General features: G+C 37.0%; 1 protein-coding gene across 2 annotated transcripts in view; it reads left to right on the top strand.

The window, feature by feature from the left end:
• Positions 1–4048: 4048 nt before the first annotated feature.
• Positions 4049–24270, top strand: part of PDE3A (phosphodiesterase 3A) — a 275542-nt gene continuing 255320 nt past the window's right edge. For both annotated transcript variants that reach the window (XM_019661758.1, XM_019661756.1), the window contains exon 1: positions 4049–7774. In XM_019661758.1, coding sequence (XP_019517303.1) covers positions 6815–7774 — 960 coding nt within the window. In that variant the 5' untranslated portion in view covers positions 4049–6814. The remainder of the gene's footprint in view (positions 7775–24270) is intronic.

Raw genomic sequence — 24270 nt, 5'->3', positions numbered from 1 at the left:
CATCTGCTTCCAAGTTCTGGATGGTAATGGTGGAGAGCAGGGTGGCATGTAGAGTCTACCTTCTTTCCTTTTGGTGGGACTAATCCCTTTCTGGTTGTGATTTCTGTTGAGAATGGGGAGAAACCCAGATAGCAGGTCTCTATAATACTACTGACTACCTCAAGGATGTCAGTTTTTAACATACCCTAGTATTGCTTTGCTGCCATTAACAAATGCCATTCTTATTTTTGTGTTACAATTTTTTTTTAAGATTTTTATTGGGGAATTGGGGGATGGGAATAGTGCTGGGGAATTGGGGGAAGGGGAACAGACTAGTTGCTGTCATTTTGTTCTTCAGTCTAGTTGTGGAGGACGTTGCTTCACTGGCCCAAGTAGGCACCATCATTGCACTCTTCCCAGGTGAGGCACATCAGTCGACAGCTTCTGGACGGCCACTCACAGCGGCTGCTGCCGGCTCACGCTGGCTGCTTGCTACACACGGTAGCCCATGGCAACCCACTGCAGCAGGGGCTGCAGTTTACTCTGTCGCAGGCGACTCTGGGCAGCCCAGCTCCAGGTTGAGCTGTTGTTCAGCATCTTAGCTGCAGAGGGCAGCATCACTGGCCCTCATATGTGGGATCTGAACCTGGGCCCTCTGGCGTCCCAAGCCAACTCCCAACCAACCCGCCACTCGGCCGGCCCTCCTTTGTCTATTTTTGAATTGGGTTGTTTATCTTTTTATTATTGAGTTGTAAGGGTTCCTTATTGTAGTGTAAGTGAATGGCAATTAGCTTTTTGGATTGTAATGTAAGTAAGTTTCTGACATTAAGCTTTTGATTGCCAACACATCTACTTCAACATATCCATCTCGAATAAACATATTGCCAGCTACACAATCAGATAAAGAGCCAGACTGCTCCACCCATGGAGTTTCCCCATTTTTTAGAAACCTCTGGTTGACCTAAATAGCTGATTGTTTGACCTCTTGTTTTCCACTTCCCGTACTTAAATCCCACACTTTTATTTTAAATTCAAAAAGAGGAAAACCACAAAACTCCAGGCAACCCACTCTTGACCCAAATAAAGGCAGAACCCCAGGTGTTCTCTCTCTCTCTTTTCCTCTCTCTCCTCCACTCCCCTCATCTGTAGCTATAGGTGTGTTGTGTACCCTCCAGGACCTGTGAACACTAATCCTTGTTTATTTCAAAGTTTCCTGATGGCTGTTGCTGAGGTACATCTTGCAATCATAATAAGAACCACAAGGGCCAGTCCAGCCACAACACTGGCTCCAGTCAGGGAAATGTCAGGGGACGTGGGCTGGCCATAGTAGTATGGGCCCATGTGAGTGTGCCCTGACATTTATAGGAGATAACACCACTATCACTAGGCTAAAACTGACCCAAAACACTTATATGAGGTGTGATCAAAACCTATGATGAATGTTGCTACTCAGTGCCATCCAACAGAAAGACGGATATTCCATAAGGAAAACAGTGCAACGAACCTTAGTAACAGTGTGTGACAAGGTCCAACTTGTTCGGTGCAGTCAGTCAGGTGTGAGCTATGGTTGAGAGAAGGTGTGTTTTAAAGTGTGCCGTAAATCATCCTCCATTATGACAGTGCTCCATGTCACACATCACTTCTGGCATATGGCAATTTCTGTCAAATAAAAGCATTACGGTGTGTCCTCTTCTACCTTATTCACTGGATGTGGTGCCAGGTGACTTTTGGCTCTTCCCCAAAGTCAAAATTATTCAGGACATCAAGGCAGCCACGACATCACAACTAAAGACACTCATGAAAGAGGACTTCCAGAACTGCTTCAGAAAGTGGCAAGAATGATGGAATAAGTGTGTTCGAAGCAAGGAGGAGTATTCTGAAGGGGGTTAATGGCAATCTGTATTTTACTGTAAATTTAAAAATTCACCGTATTTTCTGATCACACTTTGTATATTCTGGATACAAGGTCCTTATATATATATGGTTTGAAAATATTTTGTCCCATTCTTTGTGTTGTCTTTTCATTTTCTTGATGGTGTCTTGAAACACAGGAATTTTTTTTTAAGTTTGATAATGGTTAATTTCTCTCTCTCTCTTCTCTCTCTCTCTCTCTCTCTCTCTCTCTTTTGGTGGCTCTTGCTTTTGTGTCATATATAGGAACCATTTCTAAATCCAAAGTCATGAAGATTTACCTCTATATTTCCTTTTAAGAGTTTTAAAAAAATATTTATTAATTTTTTTAGTTACAGTGACATTCAATATTATTTTATATTAATTTCAGAAGTACAGCATAGTGGTCAGACATGTATATAATTTATGCAGTGATTCACCCCAATTGGTCTAGTACCCACCTGTACCATAAATAGCTATTACAATACTATTGACTATATTCACTATGCTGTACTTTACATCCCCATGACTATTTTCTAATTGTCAATTTGTACTTCTTAATATCTTCACCTTTTTCAACCTGCCATCTATCCTCTCTTATCTGGTGACCATCAGTTTGTTCTCTGTATCTACGAGTCTGTTTTTGTTTTTGTTTGTTTTGTTCTTTAGATTCCACATATGAGGTATGATCGAAAATGATGGAGTACGTTTAAATTTTTTAAAAAAGCAACTTATTACAGTAAAGGCACACTGCCATGAATCCCCCTCACTTCAAACACACTTTTCCCATCATTCTTGCCACTTTCTGAAGCAGTTCTGGAAGTCTCCTTTCCTGAGTGTCTTTACTTCATCCTCCATCATGACAACGCTCCATGTCACACATCACTTCTGGTACGGCAATTTCTGTCATATAAATACATTATGATCATTTTGTGAGTTATATAAATGTCTAATCACTATTGTACACCTGAAATTAATATAATATTGTATGCTAACTGTAATTGAAAAATTAAAAAAATATATAAAAATAACAAATGGGACAACATCAAACTAAAAAGCTTGTGCCCAGCAAGGGAAACCATCAAAAAACAAACAAACAAACGAAAAACATTATGGTGTGTCCTCATCTACCTTATTCACCAGATCTGGCACCATGTGACTTCTGGCATTTCCCCAAAGTCAAAATGACCGAGAAAGGTAAACGTTTTGAATTAATTCAGGACATTGAGGCAGCCATGACAGCACAACTAAAGACACTTACAAAAGAGAACTTCTAGAACTGCTTCAGAGAGTGGCCAGAATGATGGGATAAGTGTGTTCAAAGGGAGAGGAAGTATTTTGAGGGAGATTAATGGCAATGTGTCTTTTACTGTAATAATTTTTTAATTTAAGCATTTGCTGTATTTTTTATCACACCTCATATAAGCGAGGCATTTGTTTTTCTCTGTCCGACTTATTTCACTTAGCATAGTACCCTCTAGCCCATCCATGTTGTAACAAGTGGTGAAATTTCATTTTTTTATGGCTGAGTGATATTCCTTTGTATATACACACCACCTCTTCTTTATCCAATCATCTATTGATGGTCACTTAGGTTGCTTCCATATCTTGGCTATTGTAAATAGCACTGCAGAGAACATAGGGGTGCGTATATCTTTTCTAATTAGTGCTTTGGATTTCTTTGGCTAAATACTCAGCCAAAGATATAAAGTACAACATAGAAAATATAGTTAATAATATTGTAATAACTATGTATGTGTCAGATGCATAATCAATTTACTGGGGTTATCACTTTGTGAAGTATACGAACTTATGACAATTAAGTTCATGAACTCATCCTAGGAAAAGTGCTACATACCTCATTGCTGAATATCACTATGGTCACCTTCAAAGTACTCCCCTTGGGAAGCTATGCACTGACGCCAGTGCCTAGTTCACTCTTCAAAGCAATTTGGGAACTCTTGTTCTGGAATGGCCATCAAAGCTGTCATTGTATTACCCTTGATGTCCTGAATGTCATCAAAATGTCTTCCTTTCAATATTTCCTTTATCTTTGGGTAAATAAAGAAGNTGGGCAGCCCAGCTCCAGGTTGAGCTGTTGTTCAGCATCTTAGCTGTAGAGGGCAGTGTCACTGGCCCTCATATGTGGGATCCGAACCGGGGCCCTTTGGTGTCCCAAGCCAGTTCTTAATCATCGCGCCACTCGGCCGGCCCTGTGTTACAATTTTTTAAAGTCTATATTTTATCTCTTACAGGTTCAGTTTTTATGGTGATTTATTATTAATTTTTTTCTAAAGAACGGAGATAATTGTGGGGGTAGAGGAGAGAGAAAATTGGAAGTATTAAAAGCCCCCTCACTATGCTTTTCTTTCTACTCTTGATATATGTCAAAATTTTTACAGTTTTTCATTTGAATATGCTATGTTTGATGTCAATGGATATTAGCATGATTTTCCAACCAAGAATTTTCACTCTGAAGTGTCCCAGGTAGACTCAGGCATATGAATCATGTGTCTAAAAAGGAAACTCAAAAAAGTATGTATGCATGCTAGGGGGCTCATTTGTCTTTGGCAAAGACATTGCAGCTCCTGTTTCCTTAATTATTAAACAGATGGTGCTCCCTGCCATTGACTGGCTGCCCAACATGTTCTCCATGTGGTAGCACAGTTCTAGACATCTGATGGGAGAAGTGGTATCATCACAGCCCCTGCCTGATACCCATTTATGTCATAATATTAATATTAATACCTGCCTTTAACTAGAGCAGGCTGCTACCCATGCAGCTAAATTTAAGATTAAGCCATCTTCTCCTCTACTGCCATGAATTAATGTTATCTCAAGTATCTCCTTTGGCTTTTCTTTATATTGCTTCATCGCGACCTACAAAATACAGTGGCATATTGAACTAATTGTTCAAATACTGGAGTACAGGCTATAAACATACTTTAACCTGGAAGGTCAAGATAATGAAGACAAAATTGGATAATTATTGATATTGTTATTACTTAGGGCAAGTGACATCTCAGGTAGTCATATTAAAAATGAATACGAGTGGACTGTCATATTGTTCTAAGTGTTAAAAGAAACTAGCCCGACATTGATAGATTTTTAAAAGTCCATTGAACAGATACTCAATTATTTTTCATAATCTGCCAAAAAAGTTAGTTTTACATTTTCCTTTCGTTTCTCAAATACTATATTACTACAGTTACATGAACAGTGTACCCTGTAAACATTATTAACAAGGGTCCCAGTTTTTTTCTCATAAATTCTCTTCATGGTAGACATAGTATTTCACAACCATGGACAGTCTTCTAAGATCGTTTCTAGTGGTAACCTACCGGTTCTCTCCTTTCCCTTGACATTTCTTAATTTCTGATTGACTTTTCAGGCTTCCTAAATTTATAAACCTGGAAGCTAGGGTCACTTAATCCCAGTGTAATTTACCATCCACCACCACCAACTGTTGACTAGTACTCTCATACCGTGGATTTTTTTTAAAGTATATACTTTTTAAATGGATGCCTCTGCCCCTTCTCTTTAATAATGCAAATGTGATGTAGGTAACTTGCTGAGATTTTCCATCATTTGAACCAACAGGAAAAGCTTGAGTTCTCTGTTGAAAAAACACCGCCAAGCAGGAGCAGCCAAAACATCACACTGCCACCTGAAATTGGTTTGGGGTTGTAACTGACTTGAAAGCCTATCAGCATCTTTGAATCAGACAGTAGATGTGGCTGTCATTTTTAATGACAGTAGGAAGTACGTTGGTTCCCATCACCTGTCAAGTGGCCACCAGGATCCTTTTTTCCCAGGGCCAGCCGCAGACTCCCGCGCCCAATGGCTGCGGTGAGCTGAGCGGTGGACCTCCACCCCCCACCACCCCAGCAACCCTTTCTCAGGGGGCTGGAAGTGTGGGCCTCGCTCCGGAGAGGAGAGGTGGAGCTGAGAGCAGCGCCTTCTCCGGGGAAGGAGGCGGGAGCTCGTCTGGGAAAGCTTTCCTAGGGAGTTGCCTTAAAGAAAGAAAGCGGAATTACTGATCACTTCACTTGCCTGCTTTTTAAGTACAGTTTTAAGCACTAGTTTCTATTCGCTTCCCTTCTGCAAAACTGCAAATTACCACCAGCCTCACACCGAAAAACGGGGTGGGGGGGGGGAAGGAGAGCAAATCTCATTCTCCTTTCTCACCCTCCCTTTCCTCTCACCCTCCCTTCCTCTCCAGCTCGCTCTCTCTACCTCCCTCCCTCCCTTCTCTGGCGGCAGCCGTTCGTCTCTCCGACTGTGTGTCTCTTCGACGGGACTTAGCAACTTCTTGGTTATTTCTCAGCCCCTTTTCCATTTTTTCCACCCTTTACCATGAACTGGACCGACAAACGCAGGGAAGGCTTTGCTTTCTGCCCCTGGGAATGGCGGTTCGCTTCCTGGGGCCGTGCGGGGGAGGATCGGCCGAGGAGAAAGAAAGAGTGATAGAGAAAGAGCTGCAGGAAGGAAGAGAAGGGGGGACCTCCATCTGCCGCGGGCCGGGCGCGCAGCAGCGCCGAGCGGAGCTGCGCCGGAGATGGCCCCGAGCTCGCCCTGTACCCCTGGCTCCTCCAGCGTCTGCTGCCCCGGTGCGCCCGACGCTTCGGGCAATTTTTAAAATTCTGAAGTAGGAAGAGACCCTGAAGGATATCAGTCGGGGTGGAGGTGGAGCAGAGAATTTGAAAAGCATTTCAGACAGCAAGGGAGGAAGTCTTGTTTCTGCTGGTGCTAGCTCTTAACTTGAAGGCGTCTCTTTGGAGCATCTAGTCTTCTCCAGGAGTTATTCGAAAGCGGAAACTTTTAGTGGCTCGTGGGCCTAGGGAGAAGGAGGGAATCCGAGGCTGGGACTGGGAAGAGAGAGGGAGTGTGTGTGTGTGCGTACCCCGGGGTGGGGGCGTTGGGAAGTCCGTGAAGGGGGCACACCATGGCAGTGACTGACCAGGCCGCCCGAATCAATGACAGGCTAGGCCACGGTGGGGTGAGGGAAGCCCCCGCGGCGGGCCCGGACTGCCCGAGTTGCGCGGGCCGCGCATCGCCGCGGGACTCCAGCTGCAGCGGCTGCTGGGGAGATCTGCTTCTGCAGCCGTTCCGGCGCTCCGGGAAACTTTCCTCGGCGCTGTGCGCGGGCTCCCTGTCCTTCCTGCTGGCGCTCCTGGTGAGGCTGGTCCGCGGGGAGATCGGCTGTGACCTGAAGCAGAGTAAGGAGGCGGCGGAGGAGGAGGAGGAGGAAGCGGCCCCGGGAGCAGAAGGGGGCGTCTTCCCGGGGCCTCGGGGAGGTGCTCCCGGGGGCGGCGCGCAGCTCAGCCCCTGGCTGCAGCCCTCAGCGCTGCTCTTCAGTCTCCTGTGTGCCTTCTTCTGGATGGGCTTGTACCTCCTGCGCGCCGGGGTGCGCCTGCCTCTGGCGGTTGCGCTGCTGGCCGCCTGCTGCGTGGGGGAAGCGCTGGTTCAGATTGGGCTGGGCGTCGGGGACGATCATTTACTCTCGCTCCCAGCGGCGGGAGTGGTGCTCAGCTGCTTGGCCGCCGCGACATGGCTGGTGCTGAGGCTGAGGCTGTGCGTCCTCATGATCGCCTTGACTAGCGCGGTCAGGACCGTGTCCCTCATTTCCTTAGAGAGGTTCCAGGTCGCCTGGAGACCTTACCTGGCGTACTTGGCCGGCGTGCTGGGGATCCTCCTGGCCAGGTACGTGGAGCAAATCTTGCCGCAGTCCGCGCGGGCGGCCACAAGGGAGCATTTTGGGTCCCAGCTGATTGCTGGGACCAAGGAAGATACCCCGGTGTTTAAAAGGAGGAGGCGGTCTAGCTCCGTGGTGTCCGCCGAGATGTCAGGGTGCAGCAGCAAGTCCCACCGGAGGACCTCCCTGCCTTGCATACCGAGGGAACAGGTAAGCCCTGGCGGCTCCATTCTCTCACTTTTCGGGAAAACTTGAAACACTTTTGGGAACCGGCGCGACGTGGAGGGAAATCGAGTGCTGGGAGCTAAAGGAAAGAGAGCCTAGAAAAGTGGTGTAACTTAAGACAGTAGAAAAGAAGCGACTTTTACTCCCCCTCTCACACTTTATGAACAACAGGAACACGAATAAGTAATAAAACTAGATGGCATTTGCAGAGCCTTCCACAGCTGGGCCAACTTTTTAGATCTGCTACACCTGGTGTGTGGCTGCCTTACACTTTTTAAGGACCCTCATGCTTTCCTGCTTTAGCAGGAATTTCCTAATTAAGTTTAGTTTTTAAGCAGTGAGTGGTTTTTTTTTAAACACGTGTAGTTTGCTAGATATTTTTCTATTTCTTGTTATTTATTTTTTTATTCTAAAGGGACAGGTAAACGTTTATGGAAGTCAGTAAAAAACGAGTCTAGAGTAAATCAAGGAATACCTGACGGTGAGGTATTGACACACGCTTTCTGGTTTTGCAGTAAGTTTTCCTTGAAGAGCCTGCATCTGGGGGTGCCCAGTTTGTTTTTACATGTAATTTGGGAACATATGTTATTACATGCTAATGTGTTTTGTATTATAATTTGGAGATCAATATGTCTGGACTTAAGAATTTGTCAAAATCGTGAACTGTGCTGTGAGTGTCAACTAAAAAAACATTTTTCTTGAGTATACATATGTAAGTGAATATTTAGAAATTCAAATAGATTTATACAGGTTTTACAGGAGAAATTAACACAGGAGATTATTTCTAAGATGCTGGTGATATAAATCTTTCAGAAGGGAAGAGGAGGAGGACTAGAATTATGACTGAAGTTCTAGATAATAAAGTTTAGTGAATTTGGGGGCGGTGTGAATCGCATTATCATTAAGCTTTTTAAGACCATGGAATATAGTTGCTATAATGGGCATAAAAGAACAAATCCTAATTTTAGATACAAATTATATTTGAAAAGGCATATTTAAGTGTTCACCTTTCTACTCTAAGCACACTTGACACTTCAGAATGAGTGATGGAAGATTGCTATGTACAGCAAGTGGAAATTTACACATTTCCCATATAAATTTGTGCCTACTTATGGTACTATTAGGACTTCAGGGAGTGAGAGGATATCCCAAGATATACTAAGCTTTTTTTATTTTTTTTTTTAGGTTATTCTGAGGATAATCATTTAGGTATTTCTAAGCAATTGCAGTCACCATATGGTATAGGTGGCTAGTTTGTTTCTGAAATGGAGTTGATTACACAGAATGTGATTGTTTGACATTATTTAGCAGAATGGATGACAGCACCATAGCCTCTCTTTATTTTAAATCAAATGTATTTATTTAGCTTTTCATTTAAATAAAGCAAATATTTTGTGCGTTTATACATAAAAGTGAAGTTTTAAAAGTGAAGCCGTAAGAGTGAAGTTAAAAACAGGGTGCTTGCTGGTACTTAGTTTTGGTAGAAATTTTGAAATCACCAGAATAAAATAAGCTATGTTTATGATAATTAAATTTAAAACAATTAGGGGGGGAACATTTTAATTTCTTTTCACCTTTATTGGAGAGAATGTCTTTTAAATGAAAATGCTACTAGTTTAAATGTGTTTAGAACACACTTTTCTTTAACTTATAGGGAAATATGATATGATCATTGCAAAATTGAACATAATTTCTAAGGTAAACCTGATTTAATGATAAATAGCTCGACTCCAAAGTAATATCATTTAACCTCTAAAACTGAATTTTCTGAAAATCCACTTTCACATTAGAAGTTAAGGAGTTAAGAGTGGATTTAAGATAAGGCTGCATTTAGAAGGATTAACCAGCAGTGTTAATTAACCCATAGATTTTTATTGGTTTTCTCTGGTTTGAATTGATACAACATTTGAATCATCTTCAAACTTACAAGAAAATAACTGAACATTGTATAAAAGTTTTGCTGATTAATGCTATTGAAAATGCATATTTGTAATCTATTTTGGTCATTTTCTTTGGTTACTATGTTTTTAAAGGCTGTGTTTATGAAGAATATTCTAAAGTGAAAGGCTTTATATCTTATGGTTGATGGGAAAACAAGGTTACATTTAACAGTTTAGATCCTTGATGTTTTAACGAGGCATGGGTGAGTGCGTAGGTGTTTCTTAAGACTAGTTTTTATATATGACACGTTAAAGTTGTTGCTGAGCATAATTGTTGGCGGTGGGTGGGAACTAAAAGGAACAGTATCTTACGAGATAGGGCAGTATCTCATACGTTAGCTTAACCGTGAAAAGTTCAGGAGCTATACAGTAAATGGCTTATCATTTTTATCATAAGGAAACAAACTTCTGATGAAGGGTGCAAAGTGTACCACTGTCATCTGCATACTTTATCAGGAATCAAAATCATTATCAAACACGTGTATAATACTCCCCTGAATGCTACCTGATTAGGATTTTTTTTTTTTTCTGAAAGACTGTCTACTCTCAGCTCAAGACAAATACTCAGGCAACAAGTGAACTTTAAATAGAGGTATAAAGACATAAAGCACTGAGAGTCTGGCAGAGGCCTCTTGAGAATTTATTTGGACTTTGCTCCTTATGAGGTTTAAAGGTGACAGAATTTCAGCCTTTTCTTTTCCATATGAATGATAGCAGCCACTTGCTTATGAACTCCCTTCAGTGACTCAATTCTAAAAGGTCAAGGAGAATAGATGATAAAATTCTTACAAAGACAAGCCAAGGGACATACGAGTATGTATTTCCCTCCCTCTCTTCTTTCCTTCCTGAACCATAATTAAGTCTATAGATTGGATATTGTCCATGGAATTGAGTTTTGCAGCACTGATGATAAAGATGACTTCGAGCAAGAAAGAAGTAGGTCTAGTCTTCAATTCACAGGATTAAGCCAATACTAGGTGTGTCTATAAATGCAAGTTGAAGGTATCTTTACATTCAGTAAAAAACAAAGTTTGTAACATTTGCGGGGCTTTTAGTACAGTTCTATCAGCTCAGTATCCTCAAGACGATGTTTTTGTGGATCAGTGTGCCCAACTATACTTTTTGTTTGGCAGTGTTAAGAAGGCAAATGTTTCCCTTGAGGTGTATGTGTCTTTTCTAAGTGGATGCTCACATCCAAGGGCAGGCATGTCCCAAGTTACCACTGTACCCTCCAAATGCTGCAATATACACAGGTACCTAGAATTTCTTGAATTACTAGGTATTATATGATTAACGCATATGATATTTTTCAACATAAAATTTTAACTATGCAAGTTTTACCATTTGGACTTTGTATTTGAGGGAGTGTCTCTCTATTCTCTTTATACATCAAAGAACAGAATTGGCTAGTTATTCCTGCCTAATTACTGTGACCACCCTACACATTCATTTTTGAAAGATTCTAAACCAATGCCATTTTCAGTTCCATGTTAAAAAGAATTAATTTTTTTTGCCTGTGGTTTCACATCAAATAAACACAAGACATATGACTGTTCATTAATCCATTTGTACCACTTAATTACAAATTTCTTTGTGATGGATACAATATTGCTCAGAAACGTGTAGCTAGATACTTTGTATTGTGTCACTAAAAATAAAAATTTTTTCCTACCAGTAGGAAAGTTCCTATGAGCTTTTTCCCAAAGCTCTCACACATCTTTGGAACAAGTAGGGGTTTTTTTTGTAGGAATGTCATGGAGTTTGGTGTTTGGTTATCAAAGGTGGAATCAAGTTTTTCATCATTGATATGAGAAAGATATTTGCAAACAAAAAAAGCAAACAACAGAAACAGTAAAAGAAAAATAGGAGAAATCGGTATGTTTTTTCATGGTAGGCATATGGTAGGCCCTGTTATGTCTTTGGTAAAAAGCATAATTTGCATTTATAGTGCAGTTATGAAATACAGAAGTATTTCTTCTGAACATATGGAATATATTGTCCTTTAAATTTTAATATAACATATTACTCAAATTGAATCAATTTCAATAACAATCATGAGTTTTTAATTAAGTTGTAGCTCTATCACATTTTCAGTGGTATAACTCAGCTTATGGTGATACAAAGAACAATATTGATTATTTATGACCTGCTGACAGAATTAAAATTAATTAATGTCAACTTCTGAAAATATTAAAAAGGAAAAACAAGATTTTCTTGTCCCCTGGGAAAGGTGAGGGAAAATAATTTTTTTTGTGTGTGTGGGGATAAAATTGTGATTTTACTTTGTGAATACAGATATTTAAAGCATACTGAAAAACTGTTTTAACTGACAGAAATAGTTAGTGAATCTATATAAATTTACAGAGGTTGGAAGGAGTCAAACAGTAATTTTACTCTTTCTGTATTGAGTCTAAAGTGTAAAAAGTTAAAACTGTAGAACTGAAAGAAATGCTGTGTATGCTGGGCTGTCATGTTAATTAAATAAACAACTGGAACAGTGACTCTGTGTATGAAATACATTTTGAAAAGCCTGGGGGAGGGGGTGCAGGCAGGCAAGGGTGAGTGACACTGGCATGAAAAAACATTCATTATATCTATAGTGACATTTGTGTAAATTTGTTGTATTATATTAGGAATACAGCTCTGAGAATAATCTCTTCAGGACTTTAGTTGAATAAAGGCTTTACCAAATTTAATTGCACTTCTGTGTTAAATAAGTTCTTATTTATTATGTTGAATGTTTATGAGCCTTAAAAATAGGATGTTTATGAGCCTCAAAATTAGAAATATGCCTATATATTATATTTTAAGATTTTTCAGTTAATGTGGTTTGTGCTAGTAACAGCCCGATAGAGCCTATGTAAATGTCATTGAAACTGGTGCTATTTAATCTGTTAAAAAAAAAATGAGTTTATCTTGGATTTAAGGTGGGAGTTGTATTTTTCAGAAAACCTTATTGTGGTGAGATATAATCTCATAGATGAAGGTAATCAATGCAACTATTTTATCATGTGGTTTCTGAAGAGATTTTGACACACCTAAGCAGTGCCTTGCATAGGGCAAGTTTCTTTAGCTTTGTGAAAGTGCATAACCCTACATGTAAATGATGAATTGTTTATTTAGTTGGCCATGTGTCTCCATTCTGAGAAGTCTTCCTCCTTCCTCTGCTCTTCTGTGTGATTTTTTGTAATTATATCTTCTAAAAAAAACAACAAAAAAACAACCCCCCCCAAAAAAAGCCTATGTATGAGATTGAAAATTCAATTTATATTTTTTCTACTTTTATATTTACAGTAAAGCTCTATCAAATAATTCAGAATGAACCTCAGAAGGTTTAGGCAGGCATCTCCATTTTCTTATACTTAAGGATATGCTCCGTTAATATTCACATGAACATTATTTTCATTACATAGAAATGTAAATGCTTTTAGTAATTACCTATATATACTTTTAGTATTGGTAGTATTTTTTAAAAGGAGCTCCCCTCCACCCCCCAAGGCTACAATGTATGTTTGCACTATCTCAACATAAAATACACGGGGTTGATCTCTGGAGGAAAAAAATCTTAAAGATGTACATAAATTGTAGTTCAGACAAAGACCTGTTGGATGCCGATAGTCAAAAATATTAGTTGGCCTTGTGTTCACCATACATGTATTCTGCAGTTTTTAAAAAAGATGGCTACCCGTAGCTGATGTTATTCATCAAGACCTTTGTCAGTGAACCTATCAAGTGTCATCTCAACACATTTTATCTGTGTATTAGGTCTTGTGCTAAAAATCATGCAAATTATACATAGACAGATACTATGCAGCACCTGTCCTTCCAGCACTTACGTAAATCCTTGTTATGTTAGTGAGGTATCCCCATAAGAAAGGGGGGAAACACAGTAAAATATCTCAGGGACCTCTTTGCTAAATGCTGAAGGAATGCATATGATAGCTTAGAAAGAAGGTTTTCAATCTAGATCTGGAACCATTCATCTCTTCTCTGAAATTTTACGCAAAATTTCCTCTGTTCATTTTTCTAGGGAAAGAGTCTATCATTTCATAGATTTTTCAGAAGGTCTTCAACCCATAATAGTTAAACATAAATGTTTCAGATTTTGAGATGCTTTATATTTTGAAGACTGGGAGATTTTACCTTGGAAATAGAAATTATTTTAGTATACATTTATAGTACTTCTGAAATAAAGGTAAAATGTAATGGGATTTAGGACATGTTATACTTCAATTTAGTACAATGATTGTTTTCATATCTTGAGGTAGTTTATGGCTCTAAGTAACTTGTAGCAATGAAATCTGAAACTGCTTAATTCTGTGCAGACTGTAGTTAGGAGACCAGAATTAGTCTGATTTTATAGAGAAGGAAGCTGAGGGCGAGTCAGCTAAATGTATGTGGCCAGCCGTAGGCAAAATGTTGGCTTTTATCCAGTTCTCTCTTGGAGTTGAATATGCTGCTGGGAAAATGGAGTAGGAAAGGAGTCAGGCAGGTAACTTTAAGCCTAGGTAGCATTTGTGATTTTAACATGGAGCCAACTCTAAATTGTCATTCAGACTTAGAAGATTGAGTAAAACCTATTGGATGGGTAGAGATGACACAAAACTCTTGAGCCCTTACAATGAATTTTCTGGTCATCAAATCCCAGGCGGCCCTAGGATGTATTATTCAGAACTTTGCCCCATGGATGAATATCTATTGGGTTGTCGGAAAAGTCATGACGTATTTTTTCTGTTTTTCATTGCAAAAATGTGTCATGACTTTTCGGACAACCCAATATTGCATTACAAAGCCTAACTTTGGGAAGTCTTTATTTCATCAAAGAAGAGTATGCAGTGCTGGGTTTTGAATTTTGTTTCTATTTTAGTTTCTCAATAAATTGATTTTAAAATGTTCAGGATTTCAAAATTTAAGGCCAAAAAAAAATTTTTTAAGGCAAAAATTAACCTACAAATCAGTAAAGCATTTCTTTGTTAGCAAAAACAGTTGGTTGTTTTTGTTCACCTGAATATTTTGCATGGTTTCCTTAAGAATCCATTAAAATGCAAGTAAATAGAATGTAATATTAGAGGAGGTCATGAAGAACATTACCATTTAGAAGGCGGAAAGCTATTTGGGAAAAGTCACAAACTAAACTTCTGCCTGTTTGACTTGATTAGAGCTGTTATTTACTATTCTGGAATCTAAATGATTATTAAGATTTTAAGTATAATCACTGCTGCTAAGAGAGTAATAAAATTACTTAATTGTATTTATGTTCTTTCATCCTAAAAATATGAATATTATAAGGAGCACATTATGTCCGTTGGCGTGCGCGCGCATGGGCGCATGCATGTGCCTGCCTGTGTATGTGTGAGATTTTTTTCCTCTGCCAGGAAATTGCTTTGGTTGTATCCGTTTAGTGGAGAAACAGTGTCACCCAGTGGCTTTGATAAAAACAGTCCTGTAAACATTATAGATAAGCGCTGTCCAATAGAAATATAACATGAGCCACGTATTTCATTTTATATTTTCTAGTAACCACATAAAAAAGTAAAAAGAAATAGGTGACATCCACGATAATAATGTTTAATCCATTACATTGTGTCAACATAAAATCCGTATAAAAAAGGAAGATATTTTGCATTGTGTGTTTTGTACTAAGTCTAAATATCAGTGTCTTGTGTGTATTTTATGCTTACAGAACATCTCAATTTGGGGTAGCCCTATTTCAAGTACTCAATAGACATATATGGCTAATGGCCACCTCACGGGACAGTGTAACTACATTTTTAAAGAGATGAAGTACTTGAATACTAATGTCACCTCTTCAGTTATAATGGAAAATCTATGTAGACTTAATGATAGCACTTAATATACAGTCATTCAAATTTATATGTAATCTTGATAGCTTATTTTTGTACCGCTAACTACTCTACTAGTTGACAAGTCTGTTTTCCTCCTTTCATATCATTGCACATATTTTAAAATATGATTATTTTAATTGGAGAGGGAGTTCAACAGAGTCCTTAATAAGGAACCTTTATGTTAAACTGTTTTATAACATAGTACCAAGTTTTCCAGTTAATTTTGAATTTGCCTTTCAGAGTTTGATTGGTAACAGGGATTGCTTATATATACAGTGTGAACACATGACTGGTCGTGGTCACGGTAATTAGTCTGTAATTGGGTTATCTAATGTCTCTTTAGAAATGAAAGGCCTTATGTTTATAGTGCAGGTCATTATCTGTAACTTAGCAAACTGAAGTGACAAACCTGCTAGTAGCTTTAATGGGTAAAAATTTTAACAGTGTCTTATGTAAACACCAATCCCATGGATATACAAAATGAAAATGGTTCTATTTTGTGTATAGAGAGGATTGGAGATTTTGATAAAGTGGAATTTCTAATGTAGGAAGTGAGATTAGGTGGTATTTGGGGCTCTGTGTGATTTCAAGCTGCAGGGTGAACTCAGGAAAAATGTACAGATGAAAAAGACGGTAACTTGTAAAGGTCAACCCCTTCCATTTCCTCTCCCCAAACTCGGCGAATTCACTAACTCTAGGCATAGTTCCAATGTTATATTGAGAATTAATGAGAAAATTACTTTTCATATATGGCATTTTCCTTTGCATAAATAGTTATATAGTGTGATCATGTAAAAGTATACATTTATTTTTTTGTATAATGGTTTATATCTGTGTGTGATGCGTGTAGTGACTTTTGATTTATAAATTCCCCCCTTTTTAAAGCAAGACACATTATTTATCTTTGTATTCCAGAATAAAAATAGCGAGATACATAGATTTTCACATATCACTTAGGAACTAATCTAAAAAGAGCAACAGGCAATAGAATCATGGTATACAAAGAAGTGCATTTGGCTAAAATGAAATAATGTGGACTCAGTCTCACTCCTGGTGAAGTTGGCTTAGTATAGACTTCTTGAAGTAGCTAGCTGAAGAATATAATGCCACAGTAATCATGGCTGTTACTTGAAAAACTTTGTATTTGAACGTAACTAGTCATTTGCCCTGGCTAACTTTGAGATTGCTTTAAATTAATGTAGATGTTGGTTTTGTAACATTTCTTTGTTTTTGGTCTTCTTTTCTGACTCTGTGTGTGTGTGTGTGTGTGTGTGTGTGTCTGTCTGTCTGTCTGTCTGTACATGTGCATGTGTGTGTATGTATATGTTTTTTTCAAAGAAATGCATTTTATTTTATTTTTTTAACCTCTTAGATTCTTTTTTTTTTTCAGAGTGTGTTTAAAAATGTAAGGATTGCCTTTCTATTCCCCACACCTCATAGTACTTTGTCAGAATATTGAAATAATTTTATGCAAGAAGGCTGTGGTTTTGCTTTAACAGAATTTTAATAAAAATTTTCCATCTTCTGAAGTAAGTTTAAATAACTAAATATTTATGCTATATCTGTGGCAAGTGTTTCTTCCTCTCCAGGTAAAATCTACTTAAATAAACCTAATGGAAATTCGAAGTCATAGAAATATTATTTTGGGGAGAATATTTTGTTTTGTGGCAGCCTATGTGGAATCAGCGTCCTTAGGACATTTTTAAACTAGTGTGAAGACAAATAAAGAAAATAGTTCTCATTTTTTAAGCTAAGTAGGTATTTTACAGGATTAAACTTACAGGTCTCCTTAGGAAATGCTCCTCAGATGCAGTGCTTGTCCTTGTGATATGAAAACATCCCCTTGTTTTGGGGGTTGGTGTTTAGAGGTCCTGACTCAGCAACAGCCTCTTAGAGAGTTTGGAAAGGAGAGAACCTGTTGAGTTGCCTAAGCTACCTTGAAAATTTGCTTTCTAGGCTCAGAAACTAAGGAAATCAGACTCAGATAATAACAATTTTCATTATCAAGGAATCAAACTTTTTAGTCTCCTTGTCTCAGTCATAAATATTTCCTTTAGAAAATTCTGGCCCAGTGTCTTGCTCATTCTAGGTCCTGGTTGACAGGATAAATGGATGGAAAAGAAATAAATGACTTTTAACCTGAAATATTTATCTCCCCAGTCTCCTGAGAATGAGCTAGTGATTTAACCAATTTAAGTAAACTTTTATAGAGAAAAGAGCTAGTCTATTAGCTAGTCTGTGAGCTTACATTTTTAATATATTTTTATTGCTTTAGCTCTTTCACTGTGTTGATTTCAGATTTTTTTTTCAAATGTGTCAGAAATCCACAAAAAAACAAAAGTTGATACTTTGACTATTTTATACATTTAATAATAACAATTTGAGCTGCTTTGCATATAAATGACATTATTTTTATCTATAGTAATTTTGGATATATTCATTCAATATATCCAACCGTCACGGCAAAAGGGTTAAAAAAATATTCTCTTGCATGTGTCAGATAAGGGGCCAAATTTGCCTGTGTGCTACTGGTAGGGAATCCCACGGCCAGTCCTAGATATTTATTTTTAGCTCACTCCTAAATGAAAATAACCAACCCAAACCATTTTAGTGTAAGCTTTAGAAAGATGTCTGAAATTAGTGTATATTTTTAGAAAAATAAAAATTCAGCTCTTTTTAAGTTCAACTAATAAATTAATTGAGAAAAGAAGGATAAACTTTGACTTTACTTGACCCATCACTTTCTACGAAGTGTTGGCAGGTGGTCTTCAACTAGGGTTCTTACTGAGTAGCAGTATTTCCTGAAAAGTCTAAATACTCTCTCTATTTTATCTTATGATTGTGCTCAATTGCAAAATATATTTCGAGCCAGTTGCTTCCAGGGATGACTTTGTGAAATTAGCATCTTTATAATGTCATCCAACTGTAGTTGTAGTCCAATTGTGCTGAGCAATCTAGTTTGGTAGCATAATTTCAGAGTCCAAATGAACTGAAAAATTAAAATCAACAATTTACAAGGTTTTACTGAAATGACAAGTTTTAGTTTATCCTGTCAATTTTTTTGGTCCATCTAGTTTTTAGTAGACCTTGACTTATTAAAATTGAGAGTTTTAACTCAAATAAAAATGTCTTGTCGCTGTAGTTTTAATATTTAATAGAGATAGTGTCATATCCCCTCACTGAAATCAGAGGCATCTCTATTGAGTATGTTAGGTAGATCATCATGCCTTTAATTAAGTAGGAGTAGTGTTTAGATAGAAAAGTCATTTCCAACTTTTATAGAGATAAGTTTCTTTTTGTCTTTGGATGTCAAATGGTATAATAGAATGATATTTTAAAAAGGTTACCATTACTGAAAGCTTTCAGGGTTTGAGATTTTGAATATATTATTTTTTAAATATCAGAATTTTGTTTCAGATATTTGAAAAAAAAACATTGCAAACTAAGGATTTCATTATAAATTAATTTGTATTTTGAAATAATCAAATTATGTTCTTGTAAATAAGCCATTTCTAAATTTATTTGACATTTTAATTAAAATTTGTATGCAAAATCTTTTTAACTATTTTCATTTTGGGGTGGGAAGCTAACTGTGTGTACCATTGTTGAATAGTGACTGTTTTTACTCTTTTTTTTATTTGTTTTTACTAAATTGGAATTGTTTTTACTAGATAAACAGGGCCTAAATTATAGCACAGTTATTAAGTCAGTAGCCTCATTTGTTTGCTTCTCTTCATTCCTTTTTGCTTGAATAATAATTGGATTGACTCTTAACCCCTTTAGAGAATGACAACCAGAGCTTTTAAAGGTTTTCAGTGGAACGTCTATAAACAATTAACAAGTCCTAAATGAAAAGTGTGAGAATTTGGTTGGAAATGTTGGATACAGATATAGCTGAAAACTGATTAAGTTATCTAAAAAACAAAATAGCATTCAGAAGTGGATACTGTCCACATAAATTTGTGAAATAAATTAATACTAGTATTTTATTTGTTTGGAAAAAAGACTAGATCAAAATCAAAACAATACTTCCTCAGTTTTTCTTTTAAAAAATATTTATTGTATGGTCTTTGGAGGATATAGCATTGGCGCACTTAAAATCCAGAACACTTTTTGGTTTCGAAAGAGAAGACTGTGAGTCACTCCTGGGTACTGAATAGGGAGTCTAGCCATGCATTCGCTCAGGATCTGTTCTTAGACCAAAAACACTTAGATTATTTTTCGGAGGTCATAATGCTATTCATGAACTTTCCTGACATTCATTACTTTCCAAGACATTGATTCTTATTCTTTAGCTTTTTAGCACATTTATCACTTTGCCTTATAAATGTACCCTTATGGCAATCTTGTGTAAACTTTTATCTCTTATGTGACTAGATTGACTAAAAATGTCAGCAAATGAATGTATGGTGTTTAAGATTCAGGATTCCAGTTCACATTGACTATTTGTTACCTTCTAAGTATTTCAATTTGCTAGATTCTTATCTTCTTTTCCCCTGGTGCTAATTAATCTTATATAATGTGATGTTCATCAAACCATTGTTTATGAATTCTAACAATCAATGCCTATGATTTATAAATTGATAGGTTTCCTTCAAATGCTTTCAATATTTGTGAGGAGATGGCCTGACCTCACCTACTTATAATTACACATCATCTGGCACTTTCTAAATTGGGCTGAATGCTATAGTTCTCAGATTTTAGTGTGAATAAAATACATCTAGGAAGCCAATTAAAATGCAAATTCCTAGGTCCTATGGTCAGATATTCTTATTTAGTTATGTGTAGAGTAGGGCTCGGAAGTCTAAAGTTTTAAGAAGTACTCCAGGTACTTTAGTAGATGAAGCACAGGCTACAAACTTCTGTCTACTAAAACTGAACAGAAAGTTTTGACTTTTACAATCCTATTAACCAAATAGTTAAAAAGCAGTTGACTCAGGGGCTGGCAGAGTGGCTCAGTTGGTTACAAGCTTGCTCAAGAGTTTGAGCTCTGAGCAACAGCGGTTCAAGTCCCATCCCGAGCTGAGCTGCCACTGAGCTACCAACAGGATGGCTCAGCTAAAAAAAAAAAAAAAAGTAGTTGGCTCAGTATCATGGGAAAACTATTTATTTATTATTTACACACACACACACACACACATTCATACATTCATACAGATTATATTTTATGAACCAGTGACATTCATAAAATGTTTACTTTGATTTCCCCATTAAGAATACCTAAGAGAAGTTCTTTGATCACTCTGCATATCAATTTCTTTTTCTGTAAAACAAGAATAACAATTTGTCTACCTATCTCATATGGCTGTTATAAAGTTAAAAAAAATTGCTATATAAATGTTAAGTTGAAAGAGTATAGGGCACTGGACTAAGGCAGGCCAAGGCTTTGTCATGTGTATAAGTTTCTTCAGCTTTCTAAGCTTTACTAATCCTATCTATAACTTAGGAGTAATACAACTTACTTCTTAAGGTGTGAAGAGTCAATGAATGGAAATAATGGATATCGGTTCTTGTCAAAATCAAGAATTGCATCTATTACTACCTATTAGTGCCATGTCATTGAAGGTTACAGGCTAAATATCAGAAAGTACAATGTAAAACAATGCAAAAAAATTTGCATTTGATAAAAAAAACAGACTTGAAGGTCTTACAAAAGATGCATGTTTTCTGAAAGTTTAGTAAAATGATATTAGAGAGTTGCTTAAATACAATCAGACAAATGAAGAGCCTGGAGAGCCAGACAGGTTAACAGTGGAAAAAGAAAAATCTGACAAAGATAGTGACAAGTGCCTCAGAAGAAGATGTTAGTGAAAAGGGATGAAGGGAGATATTAAGGAAAATTAATGGAGTCTCAACATTTTTTAAAAAATTGCTGACGACACTGTTCAGTCAGTTGTGCAATCGTGTATCATATAACCTATCAGAAACATGATTTGTGCTTTATCTGCCTTTATAATGGTATAAACCATGTTTTGTTTTAAAAAGCAAATTTTTTTTCCAGAGTTCTTGGTTTCATTTTTCATGGTAAAATTCCAGCCATACCCTTTCTTTTTCTTATTATTTGCCATTATGGAAAGCACCTAGTACAGTGCTCGCTCAGCAGTGGCTCTCAGTACAAGGTAGTGATTGTTTATTCCATTACATAAGAATATTCCTCTAGATGCTCCCCCTTTTTTTTTTGTTTTTTTGTTTTTAGCCAGCTTCCGCAGGGCCCTACTGTAGGCCTCAATACTCAGACTACTTTTCTTTCAGATTATTTATTGAATGATCTTTCAGTCTAGCCTGAGGTATTATCTTGGTTTGACCTCAGAAGGAGCAGGAATCCTATATTGCCCCACACTACCCACATTGGGTTCATTTTAGAAATTCTGCCTGGGTTGTCATCTATTCTCCCAACTTGGTTATAAAAAGATCTCTGGCTTTCACTCTGTGATATAGGAGGAGATGTCAGAGAGGTGATGAGAGAAGGCCAGGAAATCAATTGGCTGTGGGAGTCACTGCAACACTGTTGCTCCAAGGGAAACGGGAAGCCATTGAAGGGCTTTAAGTAGAGAAAGGATGTGATCAGATTTATGTCGAGTAGAATCTCTCAGGCTCGCTGTGTTGAGTGAGAATAGGTGTTAGGATGGAAGAAGAGAGACCAGTTAGAAGACGTGCAGTAATCCAGGAAGGACGGGGAATTAGACCAAGAGGTAATGTTAGTGGGAAGATTATAAATTGGTATTGATGGCTGAACTTCTATTTGAGGGTAGTGAGAGAGTTCCTTAAATTTTTTCTTTTCTTTTTTTTGTGTGTAGGGGCCTAATATTAAGGATGGAGATATATATATATATATATATATATATATATATATATATATATATATATATATATATATATATATATATATATATATAATTTCATTCTTCCTTTTAAAAAATCTGATTGCGTTGACTTTTTTTTTCCCAATTTATTTTCTGCCTTTGCCTTGCAGAGTACATACAAATTGTGTGCCCGACTTTCAGGAAAGCCTTTAGAGTTCCTTACACTGAACAAATTCTAGTCAAGTATCTTAAACTCTTTAAAAGTTATTAGTTTGTTAGGGTATTATAACATTTGCAAGATAAAATTGGTTTGGAAATTTTATTTTTAAATGTGTCTTTAAAATAAATTTTTAAACAAATTTTAATAAAATAAATTTTTAATAAAGTTAAGTGGTATTCTCATGTTCTCCTTCTTAAATAGATGTATTTTCTAATATCTTAAACACTAATATTGCAATACAGTTGGACTATTCAACAGAAAATCAAGCCTTTCCCCTTTTATTAGTCTTTGCATAGTCTGACAAATCCCATTTTTATCTCGAGGCATGTTGCCAATACATCCTAGACCTTCCTATAGAGGAAATGCTTCTATTTTGTTTTCATATTAACTCAGATCATTTGTCAACCTACAGAGCACTTCAGTGATAGGTGCTATATAAATATTTAAATTATGATAGCTTGTTTGCACTGTAACATTACAGAGTTTGCTAACTCTACTCTGTGGTTACTATCTGATTATGAAATATTTTATATACTGCCTGGGAGAAACAAAAGATAAGGTATTTTAAAATGTGTGAAATGAAGCATTTATAATAACATGAGAAAATACTTTGATGAGTGCAGAGGGAAATTGGGAAGCAAAATTGAGGATAAGGCATGTTATCACCTACAACAATCAAATGCATAGCAGAAAGGAACATTGTCAAGTGTTTGTTTTTGTATGACGGTATCAACGTATCACAGGTGATTTTTGTTTATTTTTCTATTCTTTTCTGTATTTTCTAAGTTTTCCACCCTGCACACATTTTACAATTAGAAAAACAATTAAAACTTTATAAAGAAATGCAGTCATTTGGCATTGTTCCCCCGGCTATGTTCACAGAGTACTTTTAGGGCCACCTGCTTAGTAGTTGTTGAACTTGAAGACACGGAAATGGCAACTCCAGTAGCTTTTGTGAATGGTAATGTGGTCTTCAGTACTAGGTAAAACACATGAAGTAAAATCCTCCTGCATACTTAATTCTTCACTCAGATGGCTTAAGTTTCTTACAGGGTTGGAGATTTAACTGATACATGATCCTCCAAAATGGGTCCCGAAAACTATCCAATCACATATATCTATATCTTGTAGCTTTATTTGAAAGTATAGTTTTATGAAAAAAATATACATACACATGGGACAAGATATGTATACATTATAAAGGCTTTTGGGCCTAATTTTATTTAAAATCTGAACAGGTGGTTGAGATGAACATGAAAACAAATCATGTTCTAAGGAGAGAAAATTCTTTATAAAACATAAATAAGGAAGATATTGAGCCTACCTCACTGATTAATTAGGCCAGGGGGTTGTAAATCAAAATCAACTTTATAATGATTGTTTTTTTAAAGAAACACTTAAAAATAATATACTTTTTGCCTGAAAGAATTCTGTGTACCAAATAAATACATAGTAGAATTTTCTGATATTTTTGCTTATTCCATAAATAAAATATAAGCATTTTAATTTTATGATATATAAACATTTATCCATAACTCATATGCAGAAATATTCCTATATTTTGATTTTTGTGCATCTGAGTTACACTGTATATAATAATAATAATTAATTTCAGTTTTGGTTGTCAGAGTTTGATTATTCTTTACATTTCCTGAATAAGACTAAGGAATTT

This window comes from Hipposideros armiger, unplaced genomic scaffold (assembly GCF_001890085.2).
Source record: "Hipposideros armiger isolate ML-2016 unplaced genomic scaffold, ASM189008v1 scaffold_360, whole genome shotgun sequence".
Classification (NCBI taxonomy): Eukaryota; Metazoa; Chordata; class Mammalia; order Chiroptera; family Hipposideridae; genus Hipposideros; species Hipposideros armiger.
The sequence above is the reverse complement of the archived record's forward strand: the minus strand, read 5'-3'. Positions and strand labels throughout refer to the sequence as shown.